Below are 13,118 nucleotides of genomic sequence, written 5' to 3' on the forward strand. Positions count from 1 at the left end.
TATTTCCTTTAATAATCAACTGATTGCTCATTTGATAAAATGCCAATAAATAGTGAAAAATGCTGAGGGAATAGATTGTAATTAAATGTTAATGTTGAGTTTACTGTCATAGAAATGTGTGGAAACAAGCAAACACTCACATTTGATATGCTGGCATTAGACAACCTATCAATTGATTGGTTTATCATTACTGGGAAAATAATGAAACTGCCATTTATTTATTTATTTTTTATTGATTAATCTACTGGTTATTTTCTTGATGATTGTTTTGCCAAGTGTCAGAAAATATTGAAAAACACCTTTTTACATTTACTACAACCCAAGGAGATATATTCAGAAGTCTCATGCGCGACAAACAGAAAGCTTGAATCTTCAGATTTTAGAGGCTTTCCTGCTAGAAAAACTACAAAAATACATTAGTTGGATGATCAAAATAATTGATTTGTCAACTAATCCTTGCCACCATGCACACGTCTTTCGCTGAAGGAAACTTGGAAGTCTCATTGTTGATCTAGTTGCAGTGAGTCAGAGTGAATCATCAGTTTTATGAGTGAAATGGCAGCATGCTCAGGCCGCTGTCCACCACCTACAGACCAGTGGGAAAAAAATCTGACCTTAGTCGTTTGAAAATGTCAGAAAAGGCGATTTCTTATTTTAGAAACTGATGTGGAAAAACCTTGACAAGTGCAATAAATGCCAAAGCATCTGTATTTATAGCTCTAGAGTAGAGATGTGTACAGAGTGATATGAAGTCAGAGCTCACATTTATTGAATGGGTGATAATAAATAGGCTATGGTTTGGTTACATACAGTAGGAGGTGTCGAGGGCGCTGTAGAGAGTGGGATTATACAAGGGTTTAGTGTTTGGAGGCCTGGCTGAGCAGTGCAGCAGCTCCCACAGAGATGCTGTTGTGTTTATGGGTGGTTTAAGGTCTTTATAGACGGACTAACGTGCTAACAAAGAAGTGTCCCCCTCCCTTAGAAGTTTTCATGTTTTATTGCTTTATAACATTGAATCAAAGTAGATTTCCATCTTTTTCATGTGTGAGGATTTGATGCTTTTGATTTCATGTTGTTCCTTTTTATATTTAAATTGATTGAGTGACATTCTTGTGTGTTTTTTTTTTTCCAGCTCTCTTATATCATATTGGGACTGCATGGGGTAGTGGGGAAGGCCTAGTCCCCCACCTTGATCAGGCCAGACACCCCCACACACCCCCCCGCTCACCATGGACAAACAAGGCGCCATGAGTACACCAGGCAAAGTCAGCGGGCTCAAACCCCCCAGTAAAATACTCCGTCCATCTGTGGTGCCGGGAAAGACGTCCCCGTCCTCTGGTAAGAACCGATCAGTTATTGGAATCATTTAATATATGGGGGGCAATATTAGTGGAGGATGTGATGAGTCTAATCTAATATTATCTGGTGAATCTTCACTCAGACTGCAACAGAAACAGGAAAATACAAGAAAACATTTGTGTATAAATAATGAATATGACACTATAAGCAAAGGGAACAACGTGCAGCTTTGAAAACAGTGTTGTATGTTGTGCTGTTTGCACTAAGTAAAGCTTGAGGCCATTCTGAACCTCAGCAGGGAGCCAAGCTGATTACAGAGTCCATCCTTTAATCAGTCACAAAGTGCTCTGTTGATTAACCTCCGCAGGACACGCACCTTATCTTTGATCTGCGGGGGAAGTGGTGATCAAAACTTTCATTTTTAGCCTAAAAACTTGCTGCTTTTTTTTTTATTCTCAACATACTTGATCGCACTTTAGCTAATTGTTATGATCATGGTTCATTTGCACAGAAAGTCATTACTGCTGTGAATAAAGAGAAGCTGTGTCGGTAACTGCAGTGCCTGGGTGTGAACTGACTATCATTATCAGCACTTTAAATCTCCCTGTTGCACCAAGTTAGTAAAACTGTCAAATCGGAAGTTTATATGTATGTTTGGTCATGTTTAATCTTATTCTTAACTAATTTAAACAGTAGTTTTTATATCATTAGTAAAGTATTTTTATTAAACGTTACTGACTTAAGTAGATAGTGTATTTATTGGGGACTATTTTCAGCAGTGGATGGTTATTTCATGACATTAGGGATTGATGTATAATCTCAATAGTTTTTAAGTTCCGACCAAAATGTTCCTGCAGCAGATTATTGTAAAACTGAACAGTAAACTGAATATATTTGGGTTTTGGATGTTCGGTCAAACGAAAACAAGACATTTGAAGACGTCTCTGGCATTTATTGTGGATGTTCTGTCGTTCAGATGATTAAATTGATTGAAGTTAAACCTGTAATATTTTTTTAGTATTCCACAAAAATGATACAAGGCAGTTAAAAGGTTTATTTTCTGCTGATGTTTAAAAGAAAATACACAAGTAGTTGAGAAGTTGGTAGTAAACAAAAAAAACACACACCTGTTAAAACTTGCTTTTATTTGACTGATATGAGTGAAAAGAGGTTAATAAAACAAAGTTGTGATTACAGGTGCTCCAAAGCCAGTTCCTCCTGAGAAGCCCCCCGGCAGCGTGACGTCCCCCACCACGGATGGAGGTGCTGACTATCAGATCGGGGAGAGGGTCTGGGTCAATGGCAACAAGCCCGGCTACGTGCAGTTTATCGGGGGCACGCAGTTCGCTCCCGGCCAGTGGGCGGGCATTGTGCTGGACGAGCCGATCGGGAAGAACGACGGGTCGGTTGCAGGGGTCCGGTACTTCCAGTGTGAGGATGGGAAGGGGATATTCACGCGGCCTTCAAAGCTATCCAGGACCGCACTGCCGGAGAAGGAGGCGAACGGGGGCCAGCCGAGCCCAGCACAAGGAGCCTCCGCAGCCAGCGAGGCTGCACCTGTCACCGCTACCTCAACTGGTAACATCCACCAAGACCGATACTTGTGTTCTCCGGTAAAATAAAAGCTGTTTGATTTGTGCTTGTTGCTTTCTTGTGTCATATCAACTGTTTTCTTCCTTCAGCTCAGGGCACCGGCATAAAGACCAGTGGTGCACTTAACCGCATGCTCACGTCCAGCGAGTCGGTGTCAAACCTCTCAGAGACGGATTCCATGAAGAAGAACAGGAGGGAGCTGAGGCTGGGAGACCGAGTGCTGGTAACGCATCGTAACAGTTGCTTTATTTAGCAGAAAATCTGTAAGGTTTGCTCATATGAGTGCAAACACTATTCCAGTTAATTAAAGTATTAAAACGTAGTATATTCCTACTGTTTGTAAGAGAAGTCAAATAATAACCTATAAACTTTATTTACTGGCACAGATGTTTTTTACAAATAGAGAAAAAAAGAAGAACATAGTAAATCAAAGATAATTTTGATTGTTTTTTTACATATAGGTGGGTGGCACCAAGGCAGGAGTCGTGCGGTTTCTGGGAGAGACAGACTTTGCTAAGGGAGACTGGTGTGGAGTGGAACTGGATGAACCACTCGGGAAGAATGATGGAGCTGTAGCAGGGACCAGGTGAAGAGCATTCATAATATATAATAATAATATATATAATATCTGTTTTAACACGATTATACAATACCCTATAACCAAACTGTTCCTAAAACCAGCAGCCGTCAGTGGCTCAGCTTCAGTTTCTGACTGTGCGACCTGTTTCCCCCTCAGATACTTCCAGTGCATGCCCAGGTTCGGTCTGTTCGCTCCGGTCCACAAGGTGACTCGTATCGGCTTCCCCTGCACAACACCTACCAAGGCCAAGAGCTCACGGAGGAGGTCCGGCCTCAAGAGGAGCCCCAGCGCTTCCTCCATCAGCTCGCTCAGCTCCGCCACCTCCTCCATCAGCGGCAAACCCAGCCGAGCAGGACTGGTAAGACTCACACTGTGGTTCTGTGCGACGCCTCAGGGCTTCATGTCGACTGCTCATGCAGCTCGTCCTCAAACTTCAGTGTGAGCTGTAGCTGAATTTGTGGAGGCTGAAAATTTGTCTGAAAAGCTTTGAGTGAGAGGGAACAAAAATGTACAAAGCTGGAAAGCAGCGTACGCGCCAAAAAATTCACATGTTTGAAACCGTGCACACGCAGGAGTCCACACACATCTTCTTGGTACATCCTATTTAATGTTAAAATGGAGCACACATGCACGAATGCCACTCTCCGCCCTCTCTCCACCTTAAATTCAATATCATAATGAGTATAAATGTCTTGGCTTCACCTCTTGACAGAATCAGGAAAAATAGCGAAACCAAGCAGAGAGCGTGTTTGGAGGTGAGTTCAGAAAAGAAAGATTTTATTCTGCCCTCTGTCCTCTGGCATTAATAATAACAGAAAACAAACAAAGCGGGAGAGTGTGGCGGAGGCTGTTAATGTGACGGGGGCCTGACCGGCCTTGCACCCGAACGGTCGTATTTGTCTTGTACATTTTGCACTTTCTCTTGATTGAAATGACTAAAATAGTTTACGGTAGTATTTGGATTATTGCGTGTAGTCTTTACATCCACCATACACTATCTTCTAAACACATACAGAAGAGAAAAAAGACTTTCTTTTCCAACTTTACGCATTAGTTTATCGACGGAAGTAAATGACTCACACGGACAAACGGGGGGGGGGCTTGTTGCAAAGCACCGATTCTGTCTAATGACGTCTTAAAGACAACATGATATTTGGGGGTGTATGTGCTCTCGTGTGCTTCAGAGGAGTTGAGCCTAAATTAATTAAACTCATGACTTAATTTGTTATCCAGAAGCCACCCGTCCTGCACCCTGCCAGCTTGTATTCTGCCCCTGACTGTGCTGTTTTTTTTTAGGATAAATGAATCATGGGCTGATCCACGTCAGTCAGTTGTGCATCACATATTTGCATAGCATTATGGAATGGAGATGTTTTTGTTCTATTGACATAAGCAAATTCATCCTCTGATGGTGCCTTTATAGCGATGTGTGTGTGTGTGTGTTCAGTCGGAGGCTCCGATTACATAAGAGAAGCCGCTTCTGGCTACAATTGTGCAAATTGCGCTGTAATATTATCCTGGTCAACTACATCGATGGGACTACGGATGAGCCCGTCCCACGCAGCTGGCACAACACGGCTGCAGGACGACCGGCACAAACCTCATCGAGGTTGGACGTGAGGCTGGCGAGGAGGAACTTAAGTTCTCATGTTCGTGTCACTCTTGATGCATCTGTTGGCGTACGCAACGTTTTTGTGCGACATTTGTACATGAGGCTCCTGGTGACTTTTATTCCTTCGTGTCCCATCGTTCACGACGCTTTGCGGCCTTTAACTTTATTTTTTTTTTAGAGACACATAATATCACCTGAGTTACATTTTACATTTACATAACGAGCAAACATTTAACCAATAAATGTATCTACCAGGTTGTAAACGTATCTCTACGACTTTCATTGGAAACATACATATTCATTTGTTTTTCTACAATTTCAGCTAGAAATTAAAATAAAAAATAATGTTTTAATTTGAAAAAAAAATCAAAGTTTATTATGGAAAGATCTTGTTCTTGGTTAAAGTTAAAGTTAACGTTTATTTAACTGAAACCACAGTATTTCACCAACCTTAACCTCCAACCTTAAAGTGCGGTTGTTGTCCTAACATAACCACTTGTGGTTAGGAACTGTGGTTTCTAGTGTCAAAGCTTTACCATCTCCTTAAGACGTGCACATGGTACAAAAACATAAAAAACACAGGCAGCAGTTTATTTCTCTCTAAATGTATTTGGCAAAATAAATGAATTTGATTTCTGGGTTGCACACCGGGTGTTCTGCATCAGTGTATCTGAGCACAATTACCTGTTTTGAATTAAATTATTCTACTTATTAAATTCCTCCTAGTGTGACTGAAAGAGGTAAATTATGTGAAAGATTAATGTTTTGCTCGTATTAAATTAGACTTGTTTTTGTGGCGCCTTAATTACACTGTGTAAGTCATACTTTGTCTCTCCCAGGTAAAATACTCAATAACAATATGAGTTAACAGACATAGTGTTTCAATATGGATGTATGTTGTGATTTTCCAGCTGACGGAGACGTCTGCTCGGTACGCTCGTAAGATTTCTGGTACCACAGCGCTGCAGGAGGCTCTGAAGGAGAAGCAGCAGCACATCGAGCAGCTGCTCGCTGAGAGAGACCTGGAGAGATGCGAGGTCGCAAAGGCAACCAGCCACGCAGGAGAGGTGCAGCAGGAGCTGGCTGTGCTGAGGAAAGGCCGGGACCAGGTGAGAAACACGCACACGTGGATGTTTCCTGCAGTCGGACATGAACACGGGCCAACAGAGAGAAACACATAATAAAGATGATTAACTTCCCTTTCTATTTTTTAATAAAGTCTCATTTAATAATTCATATCAGAAGAGTTGCTTAAATACTGATGAAGCTGCTCTGTGTCTCCTGGATGTGTGATGAAGCTAAGATGTTACTCATAACAGCTTTTAACACTATAACACCTCAAGGTTTGTGTTTCTCTGAGTTTGTTCACTGCTGTTAGAAAATGACCTTAAATGGACCTTACAGGAAGAGCTTTCACACTTTCACTTTTTACACACCCATGAAATGTCTGTGCTTCAGCAGACTGCATTGCAACATAAGTCAAGTGATGATGCATATAAAGTTTTTATACACATGCATCAGAATATCCTGGTAGTCACTGCACAGGTCCCCAGCATGTTGCAGGGGAGACGACACAAAGCACAGAACAAAAACTGGATTTTTATTTGCTGCTTCATCATCACATCTGTTGCTTTGATGTTGCAGAAAATGTTCTGGATCAGTAAATATAATAATAAATATATATATTTTTCAATTTCTTTATAATAGTTACAGATTCAGCTTCTGCTTCTCCTACTACTAGAATTAAAATGTCGTCTAATTAGATTTTATATTGTGAGAGTAGCATGAATATAATTGTAACTGGGACTGTATCGTGTGTGTGTGTGTGTGTGTGTGTGTGTGTGTGTGTGTGTGTGTGTGTGTGTGTGTGTGTGTGTGTGTGTGTGTGTGTGTGTGTGTGTGTGTGTGTGTTGCAGTATGCCCTGGAGATGGAGGCGAAGCTCGATCAGCTGCGTTCACTGGTGGAAGCGGCAGATCGAGACAAAGTGGAGCTGCTCAACCAGCTGGAGGAGGAGAAAAGGTGGGGGTGCTGTGACTTTACCTGTAGCTGCACACGACACTGTTCGTGGATGTTAATGACAGGTGTGAGAGCTACGTACAGCAGACACCAGGGCCCGTGGTTACCAAACAAAGTTGACTCTTCTTTCAAGTTTTAATACCAACTCTTCATAAAGAATATATGCAACAGCATCTCTCATATGTACACTTCAGAGTTTTATTATTGTCCCTGTTTGACAGAAAAGTGGAGGATCTGCAGTTTCGTGTGGAAGAAGTGTGCATCACCAAAGGAGACCTCGAGGTAACTCGTGGTTATATAATCTGATTTGCAATTAAACAACTCTCTTGCTAACTGTAGCTATCTGTCTCTCGTTATGAAGCTGATGCTTTTTTAATGACAAACTAGTTGATTAACTTATTTTACATTACATTAGTTCTTCTTAGAACAAGCGCTCCTTTTCACAGGTTTCTAATGAACACCTGAGTTTGATCTCTTTTTCTTTTACTTGCTCTGTTCTCATTTTCTTAAGCACATTAAGTGACTTCAAAATGTTAAATAAGAGGCCACTAATTTACATTTCCTCTAAAAAAAAAAAAAATAAATAACAGCTGATGATTGAATCAATTATTCTAAGGTTTTTCTTTCTCCTGCACTCCTTGAATCATTCATTTTACTTTCTTGTTAAGTTACGTCTTTCTCCCTGCTCCTTTTTTATTTATTCATTCGTGCTTCATTCACTTACCCTCCCTCTGAGATTTTTCTACCCATCTGCAGCACTTACATTACCATCCTCTCATCATCTTTTCATCCACACGCCTGATCTTGAAAGCTGTTTTTGTCTTCCCTCGCCTTCGGTCTTCATACATGCTTCCATCTTCCTCTCCGTTGTCTGCATCTCTGTCACTCTTGAGAGGAGTTTACCGCCTGAATTGGTCTCCTTCAGGTGCTGGAATACGATCAAACAAGTATCGAGGAACCTGAGAGTCAGATTGTGATGATGGAAATAATTAGCTCCTGATATTCCTCAGAGCAGAATGAGCAAATAATCGTTTCCTTTGCTCACAACCGACTGATGTAATTGAAAAGCTGGAAACCATCGGTGCTTTCTTACCAACTTACTGCTCTTCTCTCTGTCCGTGGCACAAGGCTGGCATGTCAGTGTTGCATTGGTGTTTGTTCTCCTTCTCTTCCTGCTCTCTCTTACTAACAGACGCAGACCAGGCTGGAGCATGCCCACATAAAGGAGCTTGAGCAGAGCCTGCTCTTTGAAAAGACCAAAGCTGAAAAACTCCAGAGGGATTTAGAGGACACTAGGGTAATGCTGGCACTCCCAGTCCCACTGCAGCACTGAGTGATGTGCTTCTCCCCCACTGGGTTTGATAATTATATGCAGAATAATATGTCGAAGAAACCACAGGATGCAAACACTATTTTATTTATTTATCTTTATGATTTTATTCATCACAAGTTCCTTCCCACGTATCCTAGTCCACGACTAGTCCCGGCACAGGGACGTTAACATCTCATCGGCCTTGAGCTCTGAAACTTATGCATGTGTGCTTGAAAGTTTTCTTAGGACACAGTTTGGAAATGCCTGTTTCCAGTGTTGTTGGTCTTCAAGGATAAGGCTGCCATTGTGCTACATTTTTCTTCTGCAGCAAATCCCATGAAAAGGCCAACAACGTGTTAGTCTGTCTTTCAACTTTCCAACTTCTCCGCCCTGTCTGTTGCACTCCGCCCCAAACCCACTGGTTCCCACCAAACTCCTCACAGATGTATAATTTAAAGAGTAATTTCTTAAATCAGCTGAACACTGTCCTTTTTTAATGAGCAAATGTGGAAGAAATAGTTCAATTTGTTCAGGACTATTTTCAGTGGCGGATTAATCCATATTCGATTCTCCAGTCAGTATTTTGGGGCAGCAGGACAGTGTATGTGGGAATGAGTGAAAATAACTACAGTGTGTGTCTGTGGTGATGATGAAACATGTCACCCAGTGCATGTAGAGTTTTATTCTAATGCACAAACTCCTTCATTGCATTTACCAACATATCTAAACTTTACCAGTGACTTCCAGTTGTTTGACAAGTAAAAGTTTTAATTAATTGTCGTGGTAGGAGGCGTGAACCGCAGACGTTGTTTTTGGAACAGATCTTTTTAAATTAGTGCTCCGGGAATACAGGGAATATAAAAGTAAATAACTTTAGATAATTTGGTAATTACTTTAGTAATGTAAGATGAGATGAAAGAGATGCATAATACATATGTTTCAGACATTATAATACAAATTCTGTTTGTTTTTGTTATAAATTAAAATTAAATGAAGCCATTTATAGCATATTATAGCATAAATGTCAAACTGTGGCTCGTCCGAGCTTTTCACATGTGAAGATTTGCTGCTTTTCTCTTTGTTATATAATTTTAAATGAAATATATTTAGTCACTTTGGGCTCCCTGTAATTTTGAGAAAACGTTTTTCACATTTTTGATGTTTTATAAACGAACGATAAATCAAAAATAAATCTCAGTTGCAGTGCTATAATTTTCACATACAGAACCCTTGATTTGAGTTTCATCTCCAAACAGCTAATTCTGAGTTATTTTGCTGCAGTAACATCCCACACAGATCACAATAATCAGGTTAAAGCAGTTTGTCATATTTGGTTCACACTACACGACCCAGGTCTACTATTTCCACTACTTTTCTCCTCTGTCAGCCCCGCTGTCTCCTCTTCGCCCTCACGCCTCCCTTCTACATTTCACTGCTGCAGGTGGCCACCGTGTCCGAGCGCTCCCGGATCATGGAGCTGGAGCGGGAGGTGGCGGATCTCCAGCTCAGGCTCCGGGCGTCCCAGCAGAAGGAGGATGCTGCGTCTCTGTCTCAGCAACAGATCAGCAGCCTCAAGGCCCAGGCGCAGTCTCAAGAGAAAAAGGTTTGTGGAAAGTGTCAGAGAATTCCCAGCGCTGGTGTTTTGTTCAGTCAGGCCTCACCCACAACTAGATAAGACTCTGTGCTTGTAAAATGGATTATTCAACAATGTTATTATGTCATTTAGGGCGGTAAAACTATAAGAATGGATGTAATTCCTATTTACAGCCCTCCTTTTAGCCACTAATGTAAATAGGCATACGTCACTGTTACGTGTGGTTTGTTTAAGCTACCATCATAATGCATAATTTATGGCTCTACTCAGATGTACATGTGTATACTGTACGCTCTATACTGTGTGTCCTCAACAGATAAGCGAGCTGAGCGTCGACCTGGAGAGCAAACAGAAAGAGCTTCAGTCTGTGCAGCAAGAGAAGAGTTGTGTGGAGCAGCAGCTGACCAGTCTGGTAAGAGAGGGAGAATCTCAATTCATCATAACCACAAATAAACTCAGGGGAGAGATACCAAAAAAGAGGACAACGCACTGTGGCCCATTTAAAATCTGTAATATTGCCAGATTCTTTCAGGCTTTAAACAAACAATGTGAAATAAATAAATAAATAAATAAACAAAATGCATGTCTATTTGTAGCTGGAGATTTGCCGGGTCTTATGTTTTCTCTGTGAGGTATTCTGCTCATGGGCATCGTGAAAGTGGCCTCATTAAGAGAAGTATTTCATCCACTAACTTTGCGTGTTTTCTGGACGCGGTAATTATTCCCTGGTTAGCTCAAGGTACAAGAATGTTACTATGTAAGTGATTAGCTCGTAGTCAAGCTGATGTTTCTCCATTTCAGAGACAAAAGCTTGAGACGGCCGAGGAGGAGAACAGGAGGACAGCAAAGACCATGCAAGGTAAACACAGCGGATGTATCTCTGCAGCTTTAGTGCTCATTAGATATTCAGATTTAGTTGGAGTTTGTTATTACAAAGTTGATGTCCTTGTGTTTTGTTGCCAGAACTGGAGCAGAGTGCGGAGCAGTCAAAGAAGGACTACCAGACGCTGACAGAGCAGAGCCAGTGCAGAGAGAAAGAGCTGCAGGTCCAGCTGACACAGGTACGATCTCACACGGAGCGGAAAATAACTATGTTAGTGTACTGCTCTAGTTTGGGCACTTCATACTTTTTACTCCATGATTTATTATTACAGCTTTAGTTACCAGCTACTGTCCAGATTTAGATCTTGCCCTGAAAGATGTCGGTGTTGTTAGCGGTTCCAGCAACGACACATTTCCCCTCTGAACTTCGAAGACGGTCTGAACTGTTTGAGAAATTATATTATATTTCACAGGAAACCATTAATCATCTCATGACCGCTCAGATTTATCTCATGACCCTTTGGAGGGGCCCGACCCCCAGGTTGGGAACTAGCCTATCTAAAGCAGCTCCAGCTACAGCGGTAAAATGCTCTTCACACATTGATGCATCAGTATCAACAATCTAATAACGTCATATATAATAAACAGGAGACATTTTACTGCAGAATTAAGTACTTTTACTTTAATACTTAAATACATTTTACTGTTGATACTGTACTTTTACTTTAGGATATTGTAGGATATTTGCTTCCAATAGAGTATTTCTACATCGTTGTATTGGCACTTTTACTTAAAAAAACCAATCTAAGTACTGCATGTTGCGCAATGATAATAACACAGTAGATGATGCTGGACCAACACACAAAGAACATGTGACCAGCCTCCTTATTGTTGTGCTCACACTGCACACATTAGAGCCGGAGAGCCGATGTCTGTACCGTTTCTTGCGGCTCTGGCTGCAGCTGGAACGATTCTGCACGTAGACGATGAATCAGCGTGTCGGCATCTGCTGATTCTGAACGAGATGGCTCAGTCTGCCTTCTGGGTGTCAACACGTCTGAGCACATTATTGGTGATGTTCTGGAAAGGAAGTGGGGAAAAATGATTGTGCTGAAAATGTCACGATTGAATTTGAATATTTTCTTTTAATAGTCCTTCCTTAAATAATCCCCCCCCCCCCTCCAGTGTGCTTACGTTCAGGCTCAGAGAAGCTCTCTTGTTTTAAAGCTGACTACAGCCTCCGGCTAATTCGATGTTGTTAAAACATTACTAACACACGCATGCACACATTACTCTCATTCCCTAGATTAAACAATATGCAGGCGACCGCTCTTCTTTCTTTACTGAAGTTTTACAGTCTGTCAGCTGTGTGTTTGTCAACATGATTTAAGTGTTTGTAGAGTCCTCCATTAATCAGTGCAACAGAAAGGAAATGTGGGGGTGTCTAAACGTTTTAAGTAACATTTTTAATACATTATTTTATTGTTAAACAGTTAAAGTTTCATTGAATCAGTGTTGGAAGAGTAGGATTGTACGTATGTCCCTTTGAACTGGAAACAAATGAACAAAAACAGGCTGTTAAGGGCAGAAATAAGGTAGAAATGTGCCTATAAAAGAGGAGAAGAAGACTGCAACCTGATTAAGACATTCAATAAAAGTTTTCCAGATGTTTTAGGAGGAAAGGAGGGAAGTTCCTTCACTGTGTTTGTTAGGCATGTCAACATGATCAAACATCTGTCATCAAATTATGATTCAAATGTTGCTAAACCGCTGTTGATTCACAGAGGAACATGACATTGCTTATTTGAAAAGAGAAACCCCTCATGTGTAATAAACATCTAAATATAGCAGAAAGCCCGTCCTCGTTCGACTCCATCAATCATATTAAGAAGGTGATGTAAGAAAAACTCAGTCAGGTTTTGTGCCACAGCTGTCTGGGAACAAGCTTCTCTAAATCAGAAATGATCCAATCATACCTTCAATATTTATTCTTATGTCCCTCCCTTTTTATTTTTTTTTACCTTTTAGACAAATTCAATGGCTGCCTTTTGAAACCACAGGAACTCTCTGCGTCAGCTCATTTAGTATTTATGCTCTTTCATTTCTAGCAGTCAGTGTTCCTGCACACGTCAGACATCTTAGCAGCTGGTGAATAAAGCGAGTGGTAAACAACAGAAAGAGAAGAGTGGACTCACTGCTGGTCAATACCGCCTAAAAGCTCAGCTATTGAATCGCAGCAGCAGCATTTTCACTCTTTCAAATGCTTATATACTTCCCTAAAAAAAAAAA

The 13,118-nt window shown here is 41.1% G+C and overlaps 1 protein-coding gene across 2 annotated transcripts in view; it reads left to right on the forward strand.

Annotated features, from left to right (window-relative positions):
- Positions 1-13,118, forward strand: part of clip1b (CAP-GLY domain containing linker protein 1b) — a 30,767-nt gene that overhangs the window by 1,271 nt on the left and 16,378 nt on the right. Inside the window, exons 2-14 of one of the 2 annotated variants that reach the window (XM_056403077.1) lie at positions 1,133-1,338; positions 2,497-2,877; positions 2,982-3,115; positions 3,354-3,478; positions 3,629-3,830; positions 5,996-6,193; positions 7,001-7,104; positions 7,323-7,383; positions 8,294-8,398; positions 9,855-10,016; positions 10,324-10,419; positions 10,809-10,866; positions 10,971-11,068. In XM_056403077.1, coding sequence (XP_056259052.1) covers positions 1,230-1,338; positions 2,497-2,877; positions 2,982-3,115; positions 3,354-3,478; positions 3,629-3,830; positions 5,996-6,193; positions 7,001-7,104; positions 7,323-7,383; positions 8,294-8,398; positions 9,855-10,016; positions 10,324-10,419; positions 10,809-10,866; positions 10,971-11,068 — 1,833 coding nt within the window. In that variant the 5' untranslated portion in view covers positions 1,133-1,229. The remainder of the gene's footprint in view (positions 1-1,132; positions 1,339-2,496; positions 2,878-2,981; positions 3,116-3,353; positions 3,479-3,628; positions 3,831-5,995; positions 6,194-7,000; positions 7,105-7,322; positions 7,384-8,293; positions 8,399-9,854; positions 10,017-10,323; positions 10,420-10,808; positions 10,867-10,970; positions 11,069-13,118) is intronic. The other variant, XM_056403078.1, reaches the window with a different exon arrangement.

Source organism: Seriola aureovittata, chromosome 18, assembly GCF_021018895.1.
Source record: "Seriola aureovittata isolate HTS-2021-v1 ecotype China chromosome 18, ASM2101889v1, whole genome shotgun sequence".
Classification (NCBI taxonomy): domain Eukaryota; kingdom Metazoa; phylum Chordata; class Actinopteri; order Carangiformes; family Carangidae; genus Seriola; species Seriola aureovittata.